The sequence below is a fragment of the Nycticebus coucang genome, chromosome 15 (assembly GCF_027406575.1).
Source record: "Nycticebus coucang isolate mNycCou1 chromosome 15, mNycCou1.pri, whole genome shotgun sequence".
In the NCBI taxonomy this organism is placed as follows: Eukaryota; Metazoa; Chordata; class Mammalia; order Primates; family Lorisidae; genus Nycticebus; species Nycticebus coucang.
Window position 1 is genome coordinate 16,250,178 of NC_069794.1, and position 24,894 is coordinate 16,275,071.

General features: G+C 41.5%; 2 protein-coding genes and 1 pseudogene across 5 annotated transcripts in view; 2 read left to right on the top strand and 1 right to left on the bottom strand.

Annotated features, from left to right (window-relative positions):
- DNAJC3 (DnaJ heat shock protein family (Hsp40) member C3) overlaps nt 1-2,691 on the bottom strand; it is a 78,059-nt gene extending 75,368 nt beyond the window's left edge. The window contains exon 1 of the mRNA XM_053563198.1: nt 1,640-2,691. Within this exon, the coding sequence (XP_053419173.1) occupies nt 1,640-1,721 (82 nt within the window). The 5' untranslated portion in view covers nt 1,722-2,691. The remainder of the gene's footprint in view (nt 1-1,639) is intronic.
- On the top strand, nt 2,420-24,815 carry LOC128566414 (keratin, type I cytoskeletal 18-like; annotated as a pseudogene).
- The window catches only part of DZIP1 (DAZ interacting zinc finger protein 1), a 56,745-nt gene continuing 56,378 nt past the window's right edge, over nt 24,528-24,894 (top strand). For 3 of the 4 annotated variants that reach the window (XM_053563561.1, XM_053563562.1, XM_053563564.1), the window contains exon 1: nt 24,529-24,811. The gene's annotated coding sequence lies outside the window, so the exon portion shown is untranslated. Of the gene's footprint in view, nt 24,812-24,894 lie in introns of all 4 variants that reach the window. The other variant, XM_053563563.1, reaches the window with a different exon arrangement.

Sequence of the window (24,894 nt, forward strand, 5' to 3'; positions counted from 1 at the left end):
GAGATGGCTTCTAGAAAGTTTCCTTTCTGTTTTTCCCTTACCTGTACCAAGTACCCACCACTTTACACAGGCAATGCTCCTAAAGAAGACAGCACTCCAGGACTCATGTGAAAATTGTCACCGTCCCTCCTACACAGAAAAGTTCTCTAATGATAATTTTCTTATAAGAATATACCACAGGAGGGAAATGAATGTTCAAGAGTATTACAGAATTATATACAGCCAGCATTTCTAAAACGATCTGCAAGCTAGTGAAAAATGCACATTACACAAAAAGTGTGCACCTCCATAACGTAAAAAAAAAAAAAAGAATCCCCATTAAACAGAATATAGGCAACTTTCTCTTAAGTGCCCAAAATAAATCATTAGTGATAACTGGACATAAGTACTATAAAAAGGAGGAGGAACTAGGCATGAGAAATGCAAGAGACCTGTAATATTAAAACAGTCCATGCCTTCAAATTCCAATCCCCTAGATTTTCTGGGGCCTCTTCACTGTCAAATTCTTTGTCCCAATATTGTCACACTACATGTTTTGATTTGGGGTTCAAAAAAACTAGGATCACCATGGGAACCAAAACAAAACAAAAAAACACTGCCATGAATCAAACCCATCAACAGTTCCCCACTTTCATTTGTCACTCCCTCTGAATGAAAGGAGGGTTTAATTGGCCCTCCTTGACAACTAGCTCTTTTTATGATGAAAACATATCAATACATGTGATATGTCACTATACTCGAATACTTCACACATGTAACCAAGCTAGGAACATTCATTAAATTGGCACTTTCAGCTTTAATTCTTACTCCTCCCCGCTGACCCCTAAACTGGGACAGCCCTCTGTTTTCGCTATTCTGTTGGAATAGCCTACATTCCAGTCGGTAGGGCTGAAATGAAATTTAAGCGCTCAGATCTTTTTAAGTGAACTTTCTGAGAACTCGGAAAAATAAAGCTAGCCTAAGTGGAATGACACCATGCTGGGAGTTGTAAAACCACAAACTTACACCAAGCCCTCCTGAGGCTGGAATTCCAACACCAGCCCCTCAATAGCATCAACCCAAAACTTCTAGACCCGACAGCGTACGGTAAACTGATGGTTATTCGCTGTTTAAACAGTCAACACAGTCTCCTTCACTTCTCCCGGCCGGACATGCCCCCGCTACCCGCGCCCAGGAACTCCAAAGCGAAAGAGGTCTTCCCTTTGGGCCACCTTCACTGCCTCCTCCTAGCGCCACTGACCAACAGCGTCCCCAGGCCTTGCCAGGGACCCAACAGCTGCCCAAGTTTCGTGTCCTATGGTGCTCCCAAGTCGCGGCCCGGACCCGCTCCCCGCCGCGGGGCGCACGGCGGCCGTGCCACCCCAGCCTCCTCGGACCGCGGCAACCCGGCTCCTCACTCCAAAACCGCTGTCTCGGCCCCGCGGCCCGCTGGTGTCCTCACCTCTTCTCCAGACCAACCCGGAACCAGGCGCCGGTCCCCGCCCTGGCGCGAGCTCAGGCCCAGACCCGGCCGCGTCTCCCCCGGCTCCCGTCCCACCTCCCGAGCTGCGCCGAGACTCGCGCCCGAGAGCAGACGGGGAAGCACCGAGGACCTTGGTCCGGCAGCCCGCTCCCCCGGCAGGGGTAGAGCAGGACTCACCTTCGTACTGCAGATCCACCAGGACCAGCAGGAAGGGGAACACCGAGCCCAGCCGGCTGGTCACTGAGCCGGGGGCCACCATGTCCGAGGGCGCGGGGAGTGAAGAGAAGGAAGGGTGCGCGGCCCACCAGCCGGCGCCGGCGCTCAGGATGCAGCTGCGCCCGCCCGCCGTCGGCTCTCGCTCAGGCCTAGGCGGAGGATGGTGCCTAGCAAAGGAAAGCAGCGGTGGGCGGGGCCCGGGCGACGCTACGCCCCGGAGCGCTACCGCCGCCCAATCGCCTTCTTCCTGGCCGCTCACCTACTAGGCTCGCCGGGGTCGTGGTTCGCGCTGATAGGCTGTGGAGGCCGCCGCCCCGCCCCGTCTCTGATAGGATAACGTGGAAGCACCACACTAGGCTGCGTCCGTCGGTCGTGGTGCTGTCAGCTATCTCCAAACGGCAGCGGCGGGCCTGAGGGAGGCAATCGGGCGTCTGTGAGGCCGCCCAGTCCGCATGCGCAGGCCGCGAAACCTTTTTGGGCCGGTCCGGCGCGCTAGTCCGCGAGTGGGACCAGCAGAGCAATCTGAGGTTTACCGGTGTGGTGTTTGGAGAGGAAGGTGCAGTGCCACCTCTGAGATGGAAAGGCCACACGTGGTCCCAGAAAGTCCAAGGGGCGCTTCAAGGCGCCTGGATTTGAGGTATCGGAATGAGCTAGTAAACACCACGTCCCGCTGAGCGGAAGAGACCCTGTCTGTTTGGGCAAGAGAAGCTGGGGCTTAGTTTATTTTACTAAGGTGGCGCGATGGAAGTTAAAGCATTTCAGGGACAACGGGAAGTACGTAAGTGAGCTAAGGCGGGTAAGTAACGAAGTCTTGGAAATTTGGGAGCCCCTCTCCGCCCCCGACTGTCCAGCAAACCACTGTCCGGAAAAGAAGAATGATTCTGGTAGACTCTGTGAAGAAGAGACCAGGGAGAGACAGCCAAGGCATTCTTGACAGCAGCCAATGTGGACTGTGAGAAAAAGAAAACTGTTACAACAGGTACAACAGGGTCTTGTATGTTGGACTTACCCGAGGACATTGAAATGAACTTGTACACGATGAACTTAAACTTACTCATTTTAGCATTAAGTTGGTTTATGGCTATTTCTTCTGGGGTCCCCCACACGTGTTGTGCACCAGTGATGTTTCCTGTGCGTGTGTGTGTGTATGTATGTGTTGAGCACCGCCAAGTGCATACTTAAACTACTTTACTGATAAGTATCGGCTTTCTTGGTACTACTACCTCACGCTTCAGAACCTAAGAACTAGGATAGCAAACTAGTGATTTCCTGAAGATATACTAAGGAGGATAAAAGGAGAAAGGTATCTATTCCGAAGGGAACTAATACAAAGGAAATGGTTTCCAAAAAGAAAAACTGAGTTCCTAATTAGTTGTGGGGAAGGCAGCATAGTAGGAAGAGCAGAGGATCCAGATCCAGGAAACACCGTAACTGGTATCTTCATCTGTAAAGTGGGTATGTCTCTGATAGTTTGGGGTTTTTTTTTTGTTTTGTTTGGAGACAGTCGCCCTGGGTAGAGTTTAGTGGCATCATCACTCACAGCATCCTCACAAGCGATCCTTTTGCCTCAGCCTGACAAGTACCTGGTACTACAGGCACCCACCACTACGCCCAGCTATTTTTAGAAACCGGGTCTCGCTGCTGTTGAGGCTGGTCTCTGAACTCCTGAGCTCAAGGCAGCCACCCAGCTTGGCCTTCCAGAAGGCTAGGAGTACAGGCATGAGCCACTGTGGGCTTCAAAGGTTTGTTTGAGATTTCATGAAGCAGATGAAGGTTCTTATAAATTGTAGAGTGTTATACCTTTGTAACTCATGGTAATAACAAAATCAGAAAGATGAGACCCCTTCAGAAATTCCTTGGGATTTTCTTTTTCTTTCTTTTTTTTTTTTGCTTGCTCTTTTTTCTTGCTATCACAGGGCAGTATGAGTGAAAAAAAAGAGGCAGATAATTTCACTGCCCACAAGTATACTTGTGAAGACATCATGCAAAATGAGGTGCTGTGGCCAAGGCAGCTAACAAAAATGCTGAACATGGTGAGATAAGAACTTTGTAAATAAAATGCAGTGTTCCTGGACTATGAATTATCACCAGAATGCTGCTTATGACAATAGTCTTAAGGAAAAAGTAGCAGAGCTGAAGGAGTTTTAAGGATGGAAATAAAAAATTATTAAGGAGATGACCGACTTTGTATTAGAAAATAAGAACAGCAAGTAATACAAGGGTCTATTAGTCCTGCATGATTTAAACATTTATTGATCAGTTATATAACTGAATTCTATAGTAGTAGAACTAAGCTTTACAGGGTGAGTGCGAAGGCTTACATCTGTAATCCTAACACCTTGGGAGTCTGAGTGAGGAGGATCACTTGAGGCCAGGAGTTCTTGCCCTAGCAAGAGCAAGAGCCTGTCTCTACCAAAGAAACAGAAAAATTAGGCAGCATGATGGTACCCACCTGTAGTCACAGCTACTTGCGAGGCTAAAGCAGGAGTATTTGCATCAGCCTAGGAGTTTACAGTGAGCTGTGGTGACCCCACCACTGCATTTTACCCAAGGAAGGCAACAGAGCAAGACTCTTGTCTCCAAAGAAAAGGAGGGGAACTAAGCTTTACAAAGTATTCCTTCAAAAACCTAATGTTACAACAACGAAGGTAAATTACTTTAGACAGAAATACACATACAAAGCTAAAATTATGTGTATAATGCTTGGGAATGTTTCCTCCAGTGTTTGTCTTGGCATGCTTTTCAGCCAATGACTCTTGCCAATAAAACCAAAAACCAAAGTAATCCCGTGATTGTAGGGAAAATTACTATAAATATTGTTTGTATTTCTCAGCATTTATTTACACAGTCTTTTTAGAAATTAAACATTAAATCTCTATTGCCTATTAATTACAACAGCAAAAGACTTAAAACCAATGGTGGCATATTTAAATGAATTATGATATTCCAACTTTAAAAAGATTATAGATTTTTTTAATAGGTTGATCTATGCTTAATTGACCAGGAAAAACAACATGGGTAGAAAGGAGTGAACAGATCTAGAACACGTTTTGGAGGTAAAGGACATAAGATTTGCTGATGGATTACCTATGGGAAGAAATAAATGTTGAGGAACAAGTAGAGTAATTTTAAACATCTTTTTACGTGAATTAAAAACAAAATAGGTAATATTATAGTTAATATAATAAATACTGCAATATGCATCCTTCTGCATTTATCTTTAAAAACTTGTGCTCTTATTTCTTTTCAAGACAAGAGTTTTGCTCTGTTGCCCAGCTGGAGAGCATTGGTATCATCAAACCTCACTGCAACCTCAGACTCCTCAGGCCTCCTGCCTGAGTCTCCTGAGTAGCTGGTACTTCATGTGGGCACCACCCTGCCCAACTAATTTTTCTATTTTTAATAGAGACAGGGTATTGTTCTTGCTCAGGCTTGTCTCAAATTCCTGAGCTCAAGGAATCCTCTCATGTCAGTCTCCCAGAATCCTAGGATTACAGGTGTGAACCACTCACCCAGCCTGTTGTTAAATACATACTTTAGTTATATTTTAGCCCAGCTAATTATCAAAATGTCTTTTAAAAAAGAGAAAAAATTCTAGTACTTTCTTTCATTTTTAAAATGTGGACAAGTACATTTAAATAATAGCCTGCCTTGTTTTAATTATGAGGTAAAAGTTTTCAAACACAATCTAAATATTCTTTAACATTGGTTCTGAAATACAAGGTCAATGTGGGTATGAGGTAACCCAAGGTCACCAATGACCAATAAAAAAGGCAATAATGCCTGAAGGCACAGAGAGGCCAATAAAAGACTTGCAGCCAATATCAAATGAAGAGGGTATACCCCTATAGGCCTTTGCGTCTCCATCTCTTTCACCTTCTCTCCACCATGAGAGGGACCCACTTCTTTGGAAGTACTCTAAACTTTCATTTTGTTCTTCTTAAATAAAATTTCACCTTGTTACACTGAACTAAATAAATAAATAGTATATTTTAAATAGTTTATGTAATATTTCTGATAGTCAGTTCTACAGGAAGATAGAACAATCCTAATAATATGCACCCAGAGCATCAAAATATGCATAAAGCGAATATAACATGAAGCTTCAAAAAATGCATGAAACAAAAACCTGCAGAACTGAAAGGAGAAAGAGAAAAATTCACAATTTTAAGTAAACTTCAACACTTCTCTCACAGTGGTAGAATAAAAAGAAAATCAGCAACAAAAAACTGAGGAACTGATCATCAACCAACTGACTCTAAATACACTTATAGAACACTACCCACCAACAGGTGAGTACACATTCTTTTTAAGTGCACATGGAACATTTGCTGAGACATCATATCCAGATCATAAAACAAGCATTAATAAATTTAGAACAATTGAAATCATATGAAATACTTGTTCTAATCATAATGCAATTAACCTAGAAATCAACAACAGAACAGTAATAGGAAAATCTCGAAACATTTGTGAACAACACAGTTCTATATAATCCATAGTTTAAGAGGAAGTCTTGGTCAGATACGGTATCTCACACCTGTAATGCTAACACTCGGAGAACAATTTAAGAGGATCCCTTGAGCTTAGAAGTTCAAGGCCAGCCTGAGCAAGAGTGAGACCCTGTCTCTATTAAAAGTAGAAAAACCATCTGGGTGTGGTGGTGCATACATGTATCCCCAGCTACTTGGGAGGCTGAGGCAGGAGGATTGCTTGAACCAGGAGTTTAAGGTTGCTGTGAGCAACTATGCTACTCTAGCCTGGGCAACAAAGTATGTTTCTGTCTTAAAAACACAAAACAAAAGGAAAACAACAAAAAAAGGAAGTCTCAAGGGAAATTAGAAAATATTTTGAACTGAACAAAAATGAAAATACAAAATACACAAAAAATACAAAAGAACACAAAGTCCAAGGCTCATGGATAGCTTCTTCACAACAGGATAGCTCCTTACAAGTACTGAAATAATGTATTCAAACTGTGGTCACTTCTCCTTTCTCCAGAGAAGCCCCAAGCATGGAAAGAAAACTATAGCATAGATCCAGAAGTGATGCATGTGACTTATATTTCCATTGCGTATAACTAATGATAATGACATGACTCCAAATAACTTCAAAGTATTGCCCAAGTTAGTTGGGCAACACAGTCAATGAGCACTAATGTATCTGCCACAAATAGAAGATTATCATTCACCGGGGCAGTCGTGGTAAAAATAGACTTTGTAGTATTTGGTATATTTTGGAGCAGTGCCAGCAGGGCTGCTGATAGATAAAGGCTGGGGGGGGGGGAGGGAGGGGCGGAGGTGCGGGTGAATGAGGGCCTGAATGGTGAAAAGGATCCAGTCACTTTAGGAGCCTGACAGAGGAAATAGTAAGCACAAGGCTTTGAAATGGAAACAATCATCGTATATTTTGGGAATTGCATGCTGCAGTGTAATAAACTTAGGGAACAGTGGTATGACATGTCAGGAGGTAGGCAGGAACCAAATTATATACTGCCTTTTAAGCTGTTATTAGAAGTTTTAAACTTATTTTATTGAAAACAGGAAGCCACCAGAAGATTTGAAGCAAAAGACTAACATCATTAGATTTAGTTTTAAAAGAGACCATTCTAGCTGCTGTATAATACAATAGATTGTAGAAGGATAAATAATATGCCCAGTTAGGAGGTAACTGCAGCAGTCCAGGTGAAATGATGGTGACTTAAAACTACAGTAGTAGGGCGGCGCCTGTGGCTCAGTTGGTAAGGTGTCGGCCCCATATGCCGAGGGGGGCGGGTTCAAACCCGGCCCCGGCCAAACTGCAACCAAAAAATAGCCGGGCCTTGGGGCGGGCGCCTGTAGTCCCAGCTACTCGGGAGGCTGAGGCAAGAGAATCGCTTAAGCCCAGGAGTTGGGGATTGCTGTGAGCTGTGTGAGGCCATGGCACTCTATCCAGGGCCATAAAGTGAGACTCTGTCTCTACAAAAAAAAAAAAAAACTACAGTAGTAACAGCAAAGATAGAGTTGAAGAGAAGCAAATAGATTAATAAATGGCAATAAATGAAGAATCAAAAGTAATTCCTACAAAAATACCAGTTATTTGAACAATTAGGAGGTTTGAGGAAGGAAGAGGAGCTATTGGGGAGAATGAAAACCAAGAGTTCCTTTTTAGCCACATTATATTTGCAATGCCTTCCGGATGTTAAAGTAGATGTGTTTTATGAGTATGTAGTTCAGAGAAGAGAATGGGCTGGAGCTATAAAGCTGGGAGCCAAGTGACTGGATTTGATCACCTAAAGAGAATGTGAAAAGTACACTGAGAGAAGAGGAGACTACTGAATCTACCAAAATGTAAGAGGAAAACCAGAAAAGTGTGCTACCACAGAACATAAGTAGTAGTTCAAGAAAGAATGCTATAGAGAGGCTAAGATGAGAATGAAAAAAGTGACGTCTGGGTTGGTGACTTTGTCAGATAGTTTTAGTGGAGGCCTGAGAGCAAAAGTCAAGAGCTGGTTGAAGACTAAATGAGAGCTGATAAAGGCACTACAGTAATTGCAGAACAGTCTCCCTGAAGTATTTTTAACCTGAATGCATATGTAAAAAATGGTTAAAATAGTAAATTTTATGTGGTTTTTTACTACAATGTTTTAAATTATGGTAAAAATGGCAAAATGGTGATATTTGTGTGTTGGAAAATTGCTATAATAAATGTTTTAAAAGAGTATTGCTTGGAAGACAGCAATGTAATGGGGCTCTACTCAAAGGAGGGTAAGAGTCAAGGAAAGGTTTTTAAATTTTTTGATGGTAGATTTTATATTGACAATGGCAATGATCTGGTAGAACTCCTCAGTGATACAGGATGAAGATGATAACTTTGAGAGCCAATTCATGGGAAGTCAAGAAGCACTGTAATCCAGAACATAACTATTGGGATCACCTTCACCATTTTTTTTTTTTTTTTTTTGAGACGCAGTCTCACTCTGTTGCCCAGGCTAGAGTGCCACGATGTTAGCCTAGCTCACAGCAACCTCAAACTCCTAGGCTCAAGCAATCCTCCTGTCTCAACAACCTCCCAGGTAGCTGGGACTATAGGCACCCACCACAATGCCCTGCTAATTTTTCAGGTTTTAGTAGACACAAGGTCACACTCTTACTCAGGGTAGTCTCAAACTCCTAAGTTCAAAGGATCCTCTAGCTTTGGCCTCCTAGCTGCTAGGATCACAAGTGTGAGCCACCACAGGTGCTTGGGGCTAACCTTTAATAGTTACCCATCTAATCCCAGCCAGAGCAATGATACCTGACTTGTTCAAGCTATTTTTACAGCTATAGCATAAAAGGACATGGAAAATGCGAAATGTATATCTTTAGCCACCAGAGGTCACTAAAGGCCAATTCTGCCTCTTTATTTTATTTTATTTATTTATTTATTTATTTTTGAGACAAAGTCTCAAGCTGTCGCCCTGGGTAGAGTGTCATAGCTTACAGCAACCTCCAACTCTTGAGCTCAAGCAATCCTCCTGCCTCGGTTTTTTCTATTTTTAGTAGAGACAGAGTCTCACTTTTGCTCAGGCTAGTGTCAAACTCATGAGCTCAAGCATCCACATGCTTCAGCCTCCCAGAGCACTAGAAACAGGCAGTCAATTCTGCCTTTTGATTGGGAGAAACCCAAGCTGATAGTCTTTTTAAATGGGAATGTGGTAGGTAATAATTACTTTCACAAAATTACTGAATCATCTAATTAGAAGTTTATACATTTTGTTTCCTGCTCTCAAAATAATACTATAATGAAATGTACAAGTAGTTTTTGAGAATGTAGGAAATATACAAAAAATAAATTGTAGTAGGAAAAAACTACTCTAGTGTAAATTACCAAACAGGTGGAACTTACTCTGGAAATCAGCAGATATAGTATGCTTCACTACCATTACCACCCAATCCAACTTTAGCAGGTAATTTTCAAATCTGCGATTCTGTATCTTCATGTTTTCAATATACCAAACAAGACTGAAAACACACTGAAATTAAAAAAAATTTTTTTTAAGTTTTATATTCTGTTAATGAAAAAAAAAATAAAGAATACCGAAAAATCAGATTTCTCCAAGGATTATGCTACTTTTTCTAGTGCAGGGAATGATACTTAATTTTATCAGGTTATCTTTATTCAGTTGATTACTTAATTGCAATACAAAAGTATAATGTATTTTTTTTTTTTAAGAGACAGAGTCTTGCCCTGTTGCCCAGGCTGGAGTGCAGTGGCACAATCATAGCTCACTACAAACTCCAGCAATCCTCCTGCCTCATCCTCCCAAGTAGCTGGGACTACAGTTTCCAGGCCACTGGGCGTGACTAATTCTTTAAACTTATCTCTAGCTCCTAGCCTCAAGCAATCCTTCTGCCTTGGCCTCCTGGAGTGCCTAGCCATAACAAGCTTTCTCTAATACTTCATCTGACAGTTATGTATGTAGATATAGAGAGAGAGGGATGATTAATAATTATCCACCTAGCAAATAAGAATGTTTATCTTTTTCAAAATACTCATGGAACACTGACAAAATCTACCAAATACTAGTTCATAGAGGATTTTTACAAATTTCTAAGAATGGTTACATGTGTTCTGTGTTCTTACAGCATAATACACTTAAATTAGAAGGCAACAAAGTTTTCCAAGTCAAATGTTGGAAACTAAAAATATATTTCTAAGTTACTTGTGATAATGACACAATTATCTTGAAAATTCCAAATTATACAGAACTAGATGATACTGAATATGCTATATAATCATAATTTGTATAATGCAGTTAAAGCAATTCTTAGAGGGCCAGGCAGGGACTTAAATGCTTTTATTACGAAAGAAGGTGGGGGGAGACAAACAAATTATGCATTCATCTCAAGATGGTAAAAAAACTATAGAGCAAGAATAAAGAAACAGAAATAAATAATGAGGTACTACTGGTTGGGGGTAGGAAGAAATGTGAAGGACCTAAACTGAAAAGTTAATGATAGAAGTTAGAAAATAGAGCAAGATTTAAAACAGTGAAAAGATGTGTATTAGAATTTTAAAGGGAAGGGCCTGGCAGGGTGGCTCACCCCTATAATCCTAGCACTCTGGGAGGCCAAGATGGGTGGATTGCCTTGAGCTCACAGGCTAGAGACCAGCTGAGCAAGAGCAAGACCCTGTCTCTAAAAATAGCCAGGCATTGTGGGGGACGCCTGTAGTCCCAGCTACTTGGGAGGCTGGGGCAAGAGAATTGCTTGTGCCCAAGAGTTTGAGATTGCTGTGAGCTGTGAAGCCAGAGCACTCTACAGAGGGTGATAAAGTGAGACTCTGTCTCAAAAAAAAAAGTTTTTTAAAGGGATCTGTGAAGCCAGAGCACTCTACAGAGGGTGATAAAGTGAGACTCTGTCTCAAGAAAAAAAGTTTTTTAAAGGGAGTACACAATTACAAATATAGAGATGTTTTAATTTATAAGACAAAACATTAAATGTCTTTATGCCAATAAATATGAAAATGAAGATGAAAAGAATGATAGAATACATAAGTCACAAAAGTCACTAAGTCATTAATAAGCTATAAGTCATTAATAAGTCATAAGTCATTAATAAGCTATTAAAGAAAATAAAATAGGAACTATATGTCTCATTCTTAAAAAAGCCACCGGGTCCTAACAGATTTATAAACCCTCCCTTATAAAAAATATTTCAGAGAATTTTTAAAAAGAAGATCTCGCCAACTCAGTTTAAGATGTTTGGTGCTAAATCTGGAAAGAAAAAAAGATTGAACAAATTATGTGAATAGACAAATCTTAATTAGAATATTTCCAAATCAAATTCATCAGTGGGTGGGAAAAAAATGTAACCAAGACATTATCCAGGAATACAAAGATAGCTCAACATCACATCAAAACATTTTTTAATGAAACATCAAATTAATGGGTAGATGAAAAATCATCATTTCAACAGATCTTTACAACCTTAAATAAAATACAGCACTCATTCATGTTTAAAAGAAAATAATCTCAAAAAAAATGAGAGGAAACTGCTCTAACTTTGTAAGTGCTATTTATCAAAACTTCTATTTTAGGGATGGTGGCATCAAGTCATCATCTCCCTCTTTGTTTCTTTGAATTCACCCAAAAGTAACAACAACAACAAAATTAGAAAGAGCAAAGTAAATTACAAACTATAGAAAACTGTTGAAATTCTAAATCCCTAGGTAAGTGGGAGGGATGACAAACAGAAAAGGATGCTTGCTAACACACATCTTTTTAAAAAGTTGGGAAGAGGGCGGCGCCTGTAGCTCAAAGGAGTAGGGCACCGGCCCCATACCAAAGGTGGCAGGTTCAAACCTGGCCCTGACTAAAAACTGCAAAAAAAAGGTGGGAAGATATTTCTCCAAGATTAGAGATGCACCCTGTAGTGTAAAACCCAATCTTGTTTGCAATAAGAAGAATGAGATGTACTGGTTGGTGACAGAAGCTACTCAGAACACACTTGGTTCCAAAAGGCAAAAGATATGGGCCTAAAAGATACTTCCATTATACATTATGTCCCAAGAAGCAATTTATTCCCTTGGCAGAAGGAAACTTTATACAAGGAAGAGTCTTACCTCTGCTTGTCTCCCTTTGTATGAGAGAAATAAAAATAAATTCATTCAAAAATGTGAGCTATAATAAAATTATGGCTGGGGCGGTGCCTGTGGCTCAGTGAGTAGGGCGCCGGCCCCATATACTGAGGGTGGTGGGTTCAAACCCAGGCCTGGCCAAACTGCAACAAAAAAATAGCCGGGCGCTGTGGCGGGTGCCTATAGTCCCAGCTGCTCGGGAGGCTGAGGCAAGAGAATCACATAAGCCCAAGAGCTTGAAGTTGCTGTGAGCTGTGTGACACCACGGCACTCTACCAAGGGCAGTAAAGTGAGACTCTGTCTCTACAAACCAAATAAATAAAATTATGGCTGGTGTAGAACAGAGGGACACAGTCTCAATCTCTTCCTCTGTAGTTTTGAAATAATTAATTGGGTGACCATTAGACTGAGGCAGCTTCAGCACCATAGGTTCCTACTTAAGCAAACCAAACCCAACTTAGTGTAAACAGTAAAATGAAAATTAAATTTAACCAATCATAAACCACCAACTAACCTCTAACTAGGTACTTTCCACTAGAGAGATTTAAATAAAACTACTAAAAAATTTTATAAATAATAAAATAAATAAGCTACTGCTCTACTTAAACCACCCATATATTTTCTTTGCCTTACTTCTGTTTTCACCTTTTAAAAGCCTTACCCCTTCTAGCATCTAGAAATGCCCAATTTGTGAATTGCTGTCTATCAAATTAATTCTTTAAAACTATAATCTGCATGAGTTTGTTTGTTTTGTTTGAGACAGAGTCTTACTCTGTTGCCCCAGATACGGTGCCATGGCATTGTAGCTCACAGCAACTCAAACTCTTGGGCTCAAGCAATCCTCTTGTTTCAGCCTCCTAAGTAGCTGGGACTATAGGCACCTACCACAATCCCTGGCTAGCTTTATTTTTCATTTTTAGTAGAGATGAGGTCTGGCTCTTGTTCAGGCTGGTCTTGAACTCCTGAGCTCAAGCAGTCCTCCTACCTGGCCTCCCAGTGGGCCAGGATTACAGGTGTCAACCACCTCTCTCAGCCTGACTGAGTTTAGTTTTAACAATACAAACTTGTTGCAAAAGCAGTTTTAAGAAAAATTCAGCACATTCAAAAATGAAATCAGAAAGGAAAGGATTGGGCAATTAGCAAATGAAAATATGCTCAACTTGATCAGCCATCAGGGGAATGCAAATTAAACCATATGAGATGCCATTACACATCCACCAGAATGGTTTATAATTTAAAAAAGTTTGACAATATCAATTGTTGCACACAGTGGGAGTATTAAATGGTACAACCACTTTAGAAAACTATTTGGTAATGTATTGAAAAGTTAAACATATTATCTACTTTATGACCAAGCAATTCCACTCCTAGCTATTACTTATAGAAAAATGAAATCATATGTTCAAAAAAGCTTTGTACAGTACTTTCCAAACGGAAAACATCTCAAGTGTCTGTCAAGAGAATGCATTATAAAAAAAGTCATGTATTCATTCATATGATTAAATGAAGGTAAACCAAAAGGCTATAATTCAATTTATATGACATACAAGATTAAGCAACACAAATCTGTTGTTTGTGACAGAAGTCAAGCTATCAATTACCTCTGTGTAAGGGGCTATTGTCTGTGAAGAGCAAAAGGAGACTTCATATTTGAAAAGTTCTATATAAATATATATATATATATATTTTTTTTTTTTAAGACAGAGTCTCACTATGTCGCCCTTGGTAGTATGCCGTGGCATCAAAGCTCATAGCAACCTTAAACTCTTGGGTTTAAGTGATTCTCTTGCCTCAGCCTCCCAAGTAGCTAGGACTACAGGTACCCGCCACAATGCCCAGCTATTTTTTTGTTGCAGTTGTCATTGGTGTTTTAGCTGGCCCAGGCCGGGTTTGAACCCACCAGCGTCGATGTATGTTGCCAGTGCCCTACCTACTGAGCTACAGGAACCCCCCCAAAAAGTTCTATATTTTGATCTCAGTGGTGGTTACACAGATCATGGATATATATTATATATTGTATACTTAATATTTAGCACTTTGCTGTATGTATGCAATACTGAAAACAAACAAAACAACAATAAAGAACTGAGTAAAGAGGAGAAAAAACAATGAGATGAATTGAGGATTGGCAAAGGATGGAAAGATATGGAGAGGAAAGAAAGTCAACACAGCAAAGTTAAAATTGGAAAGGAAAGTCATGCTGAAAACCTAGTAAGAGACAGAGTATAGGAAGGAAGAAAGTAAGCAAAATGTAATTAAGTAAAATGTTACAGAGAATTAAAATATGAATGGTGGCTACATGGTGGTGGGAGTATAAAAGGTGATTCAATGAAGTATACATTTATAATTTGTATAGTTTTCTGTATGTATGTTATACTTCAATAACTTTTTTTTTTTTAAAAGAAGGATTGTCAGGAAAATAATTGATATGGAAGGCAGGCAAAGGATTCTAATTTTACACAAACATTTCTGCAGGCCCTAGGGCAAACTGAAGTAATTGGAAAAAATGTCTCAATATGTAACCCCCCCAAAAAAACATTTTTTTTAATAAAGGAGGATTTGAATCTATAGATTAAAATAAAATACTTTGTACCAGGAAAAATCGTTCTGGAGCTATCAACCCTGAGACATAGCTAGATAAAATTATTGGACTTTAAAGAAAACTAAATAATACTGTGGATTTTATAAAAGAGGCTTCATGAAAAGCTGGTTTGCTCTTCCAAGCTCTCTTGCCTTTCAGCCTTCTACTATGTGAGGACACTGCAAGGAGGCCCTCACCAGAAAACTAAACCTTCTGACACCCTGATCTTGGACTTCCCAGCATCCAGAACAGTGAGAAAATAAATTTCTATTCTTTATAAATTATCCATTCTTGTGTAGCAACACAAAATGGACTAAGACATGTATTGAGAAAAGAGTATGCATGTGTGTGCACACTAGGCAGCTAAGGGGTAAGACTTAATGAACATTGCACTTCTTTTTTCACTTTTCTCTAAGCAGGTCCCTTCCCTTGCTACCCTTTTCTTCATATAATTCTGGTGGAGCTGTGATTTTCACTGTCTTTTGCCAAACCATTTGGATGGGCATGTGTCTAAGTCAACTATCATCTGTCTCCCAGGAACTTAATTCTTGAGTGGCAATGAAGGCAACTGGAGTTAAACTATCCCACAAACAGCACTCTGTAATCTCAGAATAATCACAGGATGTGGGAGAGTCTAAAGGCAGTTAAAATTTGATTTTTGGATTAAAAGATAACATCCAAATAAATGCCTTGATAAAAAAGTTAAATTTATTTCTCACCTGGAAAAGATATCCAGAGGAAGGCAGTTCAAGACTGATATTGCAGCTACTGATATTGCCGTAGATCATTCTGCTCTACTGTCCTCAATATGTGGTCCCACATTCAAATTCTAAGTTATGATGACCATTGAACACTGGCATCTAAGGACACCCCTCTAAAACTAAAGGAAAGTGGTTATATTTATAATGGCAAAATCCAATAAAGATGGAGAAAACAAGAGTGGGAGACAATAACAATAAAATGGAAGAATGATAATTGACTTAGAACCTGAGAAAGCTGAATTTCAATTGACAGTAGAAAAAGCTGAGAAGCAATTAGATTTGTAGGCCAGAATTCTAAAAACACTGACAAACTGGCAGCACCAAGTTTTTCCAGAAGTAGGAATGGGGAGCACTAAAATAAGAACTGAGAAGTATTGAGAAGCAATTGAATTCCTAAATTCCTACCCCAACTTATGTCAATGGGAAACTACTCTTCCCTATACTGTGGAAATCTGGAGGTCTCTTCCTAGGAGAAGGGAAAATAAAGAGTGTCTGGACTCAGGGATGCTAGCCACAATTAAGGGCATGGGTACTATATTGAAAACAGGGGTTAGGAAGGGATTGTCTCCCCAGTAATTAGTGAGTGCAAAGACTGCCCCTCTTCCATCCTTCTTAACCCCCTAGCACCCACAATGCTGGTTACTAGCCCATTATGTTCCAGGTTGTATATTGGAAAAGCCTACTGTAGTGAAACAAATAATCTAAATGATAAGTATGGATCTCCAACAAATGGCCAACCAGATCACCGTATATGAAACTTAGAGTGCAGAAATCCAACTACTCTTAATCATAGGCAGACAATCAAGGATGAACAGATATATAAATAAGCCTCCTGAAAAAAAGAAGCTGGAGATCAACAGAGTAAAGCAATTGAGAAGGAACATTATGTAGGAAGAAGAAAATTTTGAAAAACATAGTTTTTTTCTTTGAGACAGAGTCTCCATCACCCTGGGAAGAGTGCTGTGGCATCAGCCTAGCTCACAGCAACCTGAAACTCCTGGGCGCAAGCCATTCTCTTGCCTAAGCCTCCCAAATAGCTGGGACTTTGCCCACCATTGTGCCAACTAGTTTTTCTATTCTTAGGAGAGACAGGGTCTCACTCCTGCTCAGGCTGGTCTCAAACTCCTGAGCTCAAACAGTCCACCTGCCTCAGCCTCCCAAAATGCAAGGATGTATCAGCCACCCCACCCATCTGAAAAACATATTGTTAATATGTATAGCCAGAAACAAAAAGATATTTATGAAACAAGAACAGGATGTTATTATAAGAGAAATAAAGAACAAAAAAATTAGAAATGAAGAATATGACAGTAGAAATGGAAAAAATTCAATAGAAGAATTGATAAAGTTGAGGAAAATTTTAAGCAAAATGCCAAGAATATGAAAAAAAAGGAAAGGCAGGATGATTAAAAGACTAGTCCTGAAGTTCCAAAGAAGTTTCAGAAAGGGAGAACAGAGAAAACAGAGGAGAAAAATAACCACAAAATAAAAAATTTCCTAAAATGAAGAAGCTTCTAGATTGAAAAGGGCTGTGGAGTACCTAGCACAGTATATGCAAGTCAACCCAAACCAAGTCCCATCATCATGAAATTTTAATAAGTACAGAGAAAATTCTATCAGTTTCCATAAATGGAAAACAGGTCATATACAAAGGAATAGGAATCAGAATGGCTTTTAACTTCCCAAACCTAACATCAGAAGCAAGAAGAACAAAGAAACACTATTTTCAAAATTCTAAAGAAACATGATTTCTAACACAGAATTGTATATACTTGGGTCCAACTAATAATCAAGAAGAGGGTAAAATGTACATTCAGACATCTCAAGAAAATTATCTCCCAAGCATCCTTTCTTAAGACACAATTAAAGGATGTGCTACACCAAAATGAGAGCATAAAGTTAGATATAAGAACATGGGGCCATGGAATATTACACAGCCTTAAAAAGGATGGAGACTTTCCTCTTTTATGTTTACATGGATGGAGTGGAACATATTCTTCTTAGTAAAGTATCTCAAGAATGGAAGAAAGAGCATCCAATGTACTATTATGAAACCAGTATATAATCACCCGCACTTTCATATAAAAGATAAAACACAACCATAGCCCACGATGAACAGGGGAAGAAGAGAGGGAGGGTAGGGGAGAAGGTGGATGAAGGGAGGGTAATTGGTGGTGTATATTGCAAGGGTACATTTCAAGTCTATTATAAGTAGAGTATAAACGTCTTAACACATTTAAGACATCTACATAATTAAGTGAGGTGAAGTCTATGTTAACCAGTTTGATGTAAGCATTCCAAATTGTATATAAAATCAGCACATTGTACCACATAAATGCATTGATGTATACAGTTATGATTTAATTTAAAACAATTAAAAAAAAAAGAACATGGGGCCGAGGGAGGTGGCTCAGGCTGAGGTGAGAAGATCATTTAAGGTCAGGAGTTGTAGAGACCCTGTCTCTACAAAAATAAAAATAAAATTAGCTGGTGTGGTAGTATGAGCCAGCCTCAGGAGGCTGAGGCAGGAAGGTCCCTTGAACCCAGGAGTTTGAGGTTACAGAGCTATGATCACACTACTGCACTGACCATACCCCTGCTCTCCAGCTTGGGGACAGAGGGAGACCTTGTGTCTTAAAAAAAGAAAGAAAGGGAGGGAGGAAGGAAAGAAGAAAAAAAAAAAAGGAACATGGGATACAGGAACTCAACCCAGTAGAGAGGTGTAGGAATTCATAAGAGGATGAGGGGGGGCAGGGTTGACCTTAAGGGTTACTGGGGCAGATTGTAGTAGAGTAACTCAAGAGATAAATTGAAGTCTGTCATCACTAAGATGTCTTTTGCCAATCTGTCACCTGTTTTGTTTTTTAAAAATTGAGATGAATTTAATAAAATATGAGGTGAAACATCAAAATTAACCCTTTTAAAGTGAAACATTCAGTGACATTTGGTATTCATAGTATTGTACAACCCCCACCTCTATGTGGTTCTAAAATATTTTCATCATAAAAGAAAACTGTACCTATAGCAGTTACTTCCCATTCCCCCCAGGTCCTGCTAATCTGTGTTTTGTATCACTATTGAGTTTTTTTTTTTTTTTTTTTGTAGAGTAGAGTGCCGTGGCCTCACACAGCTCACAGCAACCTCCAACTCCTGGGCTTAAGCGATTCTCTTGCCTCAGCCTCCCAAGTAGCTGGGACGACAGGCGCCCGCCACAACGCCCGGCTATTTTTTGGTTGCAGTTCAGCCGGGGCCGGGTTTGAACCCGTCACCCTCGGTATATGGGGCCGGCGCCTTACCGACTGAGCCACAGGCGCCGCCCACTATTGAGTTTTAATTAGCACCAAAAGGAAAAAGACATGACCCTGACCACAATGTGGCAGTGGCATCCAAGGAGCTTTAGGTGAGTAGCACTTTGACAGGATTTCCTGCCATAAAAGGGGACCTTCTAGAGATACTGACATGGAGGTCACCACCCAAGAGGGAGGAAAGCAAGGGAACTCCCTGGGGAAGAGGGGGTCACGTGACTAGGTGAAGTCACTGGGCAGCAAGGTGGAGAATCTCTGGGTCAAAGAGCTCTAAGGGTAGCCATGGCTTTAGGTCATTAATAGGCCCAAGGTTGTCTTATCAATGGCTAGTCAGTGTTGTGCAGTTGTGTGGGGTACGCAAAGCTCTAAATGGCTAAAAATATGCTTATTAGGGCTATTTTAAAGCAATTGGATGTGAAAACATTTACATTTGGGGCTTTTGAGCTGAAGATCCTTGCCTAAGAAGTACAAAACATATAAGAAATGTAAAAGGACAATTTTGGGCTCATTTATGTATCAATAATATAACAGTCTTCAGATTTACCCATTCTGGACATTTCATGTAAATGGAATCATGCAATATTTGACCTTTCGCACCTGACTTCCTTCACTTATCGTAATATCTTCAAGGTTTATCCATGTTGTAGCATGTGTAGATGCTGCATTCTTTAACAAGAATTTCATTCCTTTTAAAGGCTAAATAATACTCCATTGTATGGCTATGCCACTGTTTGTTTACCCATTCATACCTGTTGATGGACATTTGAGTTGGTTCTGCCTTTTGGCTACTGTGAATAATGCTGATTTGAACTGGAGAATAAAACACAGTTCAAGCTTGTCTCGGGCTTGCCTGGACCATTTCTGGGTGCAGTGCCTGTGCTGCCCTCTAGGTCCTGCTGCGTGAAACAGCTTAGAGCACTAAATGAGCATTTTGCCAACAGAAAGTTCTGCTTTAACCATCTCCTGAGAACTTGGTATAGGCCAGGGTGAACTCAAAACCAGAAAACAAACAAACAACAACAACAAAAAAAAAACAGAGCAGCCTCTTCACATCATATTTCTGTTGTGTTATCAGTCTCCTTCCTTGATATGGTCAGCCCCATGAATAGGACTCGCTCATGCTAACATTTTCCTGATGGCTCATGAACTATGACCAGGATAGGCCTGGCTCTGACAAATGCTAGACCTGGCTCAAAAGTGCAAATGAAGGTCTACGTATCATATGTCACCAGGTTTCTTCCTTTGCCACCCAATCCAGGCTGAGCAAGTTGTGGCCCATCTTACTTTCTTACTCAAAGGAATCTGAAGCTGCAAGGCCAGGTTTGCATTTAAAATTCCTGAACTCTCAGTCAGGCTCCCAGGCACATCCCCCTTCTGCTTCCACCCTGGCACCCTCCCAACCAGTGAGGATACATGGATGTGTATCCTCCAGCCCAGATGTTTACTCTCCTTGAATACCTCTAGCAAACTGCTGACCGTGGCCACCCCATGGGTCTAACCAGAAGTGGCACAGCCCACCTTTGAGAAGATGGACCTGAGGAAGCAGCTCACGAAGACTGTGGCAATTGGCTTGGATTGTTTGTACAGGAAATCTGGAATTCAGGTAGTAGGAACATGGTCTAAAAAGGGCACAGGCTATGGGACAGCCTGGTCCCTTAGCTCCTTGGAGTTTTCTTAAGGGCCTGTTTCAAGGTGGTACCAATCCAGATACTCATCTAACTCAGCCTTACACAGCTGCTTGCTCCTCAGTGTTTCAAAAGTAAGTAACAGAATATTTAGAAATAGACACCTAGTGTCTAAATGCAGGGGAATGATATCCCCAACACTTAGGACGCTAGTTATCTCTGGGAGGATGGAAAGGGATGATTGTAGACATGCAGAGGGTGGCTTCTAAAATGCGGCTTAACCTGGGAGTTAATATACAGGTGTTTGTTTTATTATTATTCTTTAAACTATATATGTATATATAAAACCAAGATTAGATATCCAAAGTGAGAATATGAGGCAAAATAGTTAATAATTAAGCAATTAGATAATACCTCACTGATGTCCTTTAGTATGAAGGTGATACAGAAAGAAGGCCAGAGCTCGCCCGAGTCTTGTCCTCTCCTCTTCAGATACCATGTCTTTCACTACTCATTCCACCACCTTCTCCAGCAATTACTGGTCCCTGGGCTCAGTCCAGGCACCCAGCTACAGTGTCCGGCCACCAGCAGTGCAGCCAGCGTCTATGCAGGTGCCAGAGGCTCGAGCTCCTGGATCTCCGTGTCCCGCTCCACCAACTTCCAGGGTGGCTGGGGGTCCAGGGGCCTGGCCACGGGGATGGCTGGAGGTCAGGCAGGAATAGGGGGCATCCAAACTGAGAAGGAGACCATGCAAGAACTGAAAGCCTGCCTGGCCTCCTACCTGGACAGAGTAAGGAACCTGGAGGCCGATAATCAGAGGCTGGACAGCAAAATCCGGGAACACCTGGAGAAGAAGGGGCCCCAGGTCAGAGACTGGGTGTATTACCTAAAGACCATCGGGGACCTTAGGGCTCAGATCTGTGCAAATTCTGTGGACAATGCCCACATTGTTCTGCAGATTGACGATGCCCTTTTCGCTGCTGATGACTTTAGAGTCAAGTATGAGACAGAACCGGCCATGCGCCAGTCTGTGGAGAGCGACAACAAGGTCATTGATGACACTAATGTCACCCGACAGCAGCTGGGGACAGAGATTGAGGCTCTCAAGGAGGAGCTGCTCTTCATGAAGAAGAACCATGAGGAGGAAGTAAAAGTCCTACCAGCCCAGATTGCCAGCTCTGGGTTGACTGTGGAGGGAGATGCTCCCAAATCCCAGGACCTGAGCAAGATCATGGCAGACATGAGGGCTCAGCATGACGAGCTAGCTCGGAAGAACCAAGAAGAGCTGGCCAAGAAATGGTCCCAGCAGATTGAGGAGAGCACCTCAGTGGTCACCTCACAGTCTGCTGAGGTTGGAGCTGCTAAGACAATGCTTACAGAGCTGACGGGTACAGTCCAGTCCTTGAAGACTGAACTGGACTCCATGAGAAATCGGAAGTCCAGGTTGTTGGACAGCCTGAGGAAAATGGAGGCCCCCTATGCCATGCAAATGGAGCAACTCAATGGGGTCCTGCTGCATTTGGAGTCAGAGCTGGCACAGACCAGGGCAGAGGGGCAATGCCAGGCCCAGGAGTATGAGGCACTGCTGAACGTCAAGGTCAAGCTAGAGGCTGAGATCGCCACCTACTGCCGCCTGCTGGAAGATGGGGAGGACTTCAAAACCTTGGTGATGCCCTGAACGCAGCAACTCCACGCAAACCATCCAAAACACCAAGTGGTGACTCCCAGGATAGTGGACGGCAACGTGGTGTCTGAGACCAATGACACCAAAGTTGTGAGACACTGAGGCAGTAGAGCAGCATGTCCTTATGCCAATAAAGAGTTCAGAGGTTACTGGAAAAAAAAAAAAAGGACAGAAATTCCATGTGTTGTCTGGTTCAATCAATACCTATTAATTATTTAATAATTAAACAATTAGATAATACCTCACTAATGTCCTTTAGTATGAAGGTGATAAAGAAAAGACAGAAATTCCATGTATTATCTGGTTCGATACCTATTAATTATTTTGTCTCATAGTCCCACTTTGAAAATCTAATCTTGATTTTATTCCTATAAAACTTGGCAACGTTTAATAATAACTAGATAACATGTTAATCATCTAATTTCCTGCCTCAGTGTAATTTTCACTTTCTAAAACTTGTTATATTCAAACAAGAAAAATAGAAACAAAAACGAGATAATTCAGCTACAATGCTTTAATTACTACACAAAATTTTTATAGTTTTTAATTATAAAATTAAAATTTTTTTTAATATTACTATAATTACTATACTAGATTTTGGTGAAACCAGAGGTGAGGGAAAAAGCCAATTAGAAAGCCACAGGAGCATCTTGATGTGAGATGATGGCAGCCTCAAGTTGGGCAATGTCGTGAACAGCATTTTCTGAAGAACTGGATAGTGAAGATGGAGGAATGTAAGGAAGCGCGCTGAACTCCAGGTCCCTGGCTTTAGAAAGTAGGTGAAAGTTGATGCACTTACTGAGAAACCAAACAAAAGTATAGTATAGTATTAGTATAGTGATCTTTAATTACTACACAAAATGCTTAATGTCCATCAACGTTTTTATTTCTCTTTTTAGAATCATTTCTTTCTTGAAAAGACAAAGATTTATCTGAGGATTTACTACATTCTCAGCATGCTAGAATATGAAGTTCTAATAGGACAAGACAAATACCTCAATATTTAAAAACGTGTTTAATATGACAATTGGTCTAAGAAGTGGTTTATGCAAAGGATCAAGAATGTATGATGGCTGCTAGGCCATGCCAAAGTAAATTGGTTCATCTTAGTCTAAGGCTAAATCTGTGCAGTAACACACTGACAATGGGGAAATGGGAAATACATGATATTCCAATGTTATGTTATCATATAATATTAAGTAAGCCACTGTCACACACAGGGAGGGCTATGAGTACAGATTTTGCAAAGCAATGGCCCTATCTACCTCCTAGTGCCTGAACTTTTTATCTTGAAATTTTTACTGATACTATTGAAAGGATTTTTATGGGGATCTTGAATATTCTTTCAAATTCAAAGCATTTTAAAATTAGTTAAATTTAAAATCCCACCGTGACTATCCGAGGCCTTATGATTTCAAATAAAGCTAAAGCAAGGAATTCAACATAAATATGTTTAAATAAAATCTTGTGCTGAAGTATATTAATATAAGGTTGCTTCAGTCAGGGAGAAGAACCAGGAAAGGCCCTTGTGGACAATAGTGATATGTTGTCTAGTAAAAATTCTGCAGCCACTTCTTTCTAATTTAAGAATTATTTTTTGCCACCATACAAACTCAGATTTTGCAAAACAGATACTCAATTTTCTCAGTTTCGGTCAACTTTGTGGTTGCTAAAGTACATATTTTGTGGATTACTCGTTATTTAAAACTTCTGAGGTTTGCCCCCTGTCAGGACACTTGTTCCAATTTTAGGTTAAAAGAACAGGAACTCTACTCCTGGCCGACGACATCTCCCACCAACTCCCGCTGCCTAATTTTCTATCAGCAGAGGTCTGGTCTGTGCTTTTTCATCCGAAAGTGGGCATAACGGAGACGAGGAAACTTGAGGGAGTTTAGATCCTGGAGTGTTTTGATAAAAAGTCCCTAATGTCATTTTCCACGTCATCCAGAAGCAGGGTTGCGTTAAACAGCCTCTTCGAGGTCCCTGACATCTGCAGACTTCTGCGATTAAAACGCCTCTCAGCAGAAATCATATAAAGCCCCTGCTGGGGAATTGGTTGTGGAGGCCCAAGTCAAGCGCCGTGTAGGAGCAAATCTTGTTTCTCTTTGAAAAGCCTTCCCGGGGTGAGCATCCCGCGCCAGCAAGGGAGAGCGCCCGGGCACCACGTGTCTGCGCCAGCTGCCGGATTGGCGGAGCGCATTTTAGCGCTGCGGTCTAGACCCGCGCGGTCCCGCCCAGCTGCCAGAAGGAGCCTGGGAGCCGAGGGAAGAAGCCAGAAGGAGATCACAGAGGGGAAGGGGGCGGGTGGGGGGTGGGGGATCTGGAGTGGCCCGCGGCCTGGAGACTGGGAGGACCAGGAGCTGCGCCAGACGACCCATCTCGCCACAACTTGCCCTAGCGAGACACGTTACATCCTGCGCCCTGCAAGAAGGAACCGGCCCGCCTCTTACAGCTCCGCTGCTGCTCGGCCTCCGCGGGCCCTGCCTGCGCCAGCAGCACCCTTCCCTGGGATCTGGGTCCCCTGTGTCGCCCCCGTCCGCCTGCAGCGCCCGGGCTCCGCCAGGAGCGCGCAGCTGGGGTGAGCTGTGACCCGGGATGCGCTAGGTGCTCGCGGGAGCTGGTGACAGACTGGGCATCCCAGATACCCGCCTCTGCCCGCTG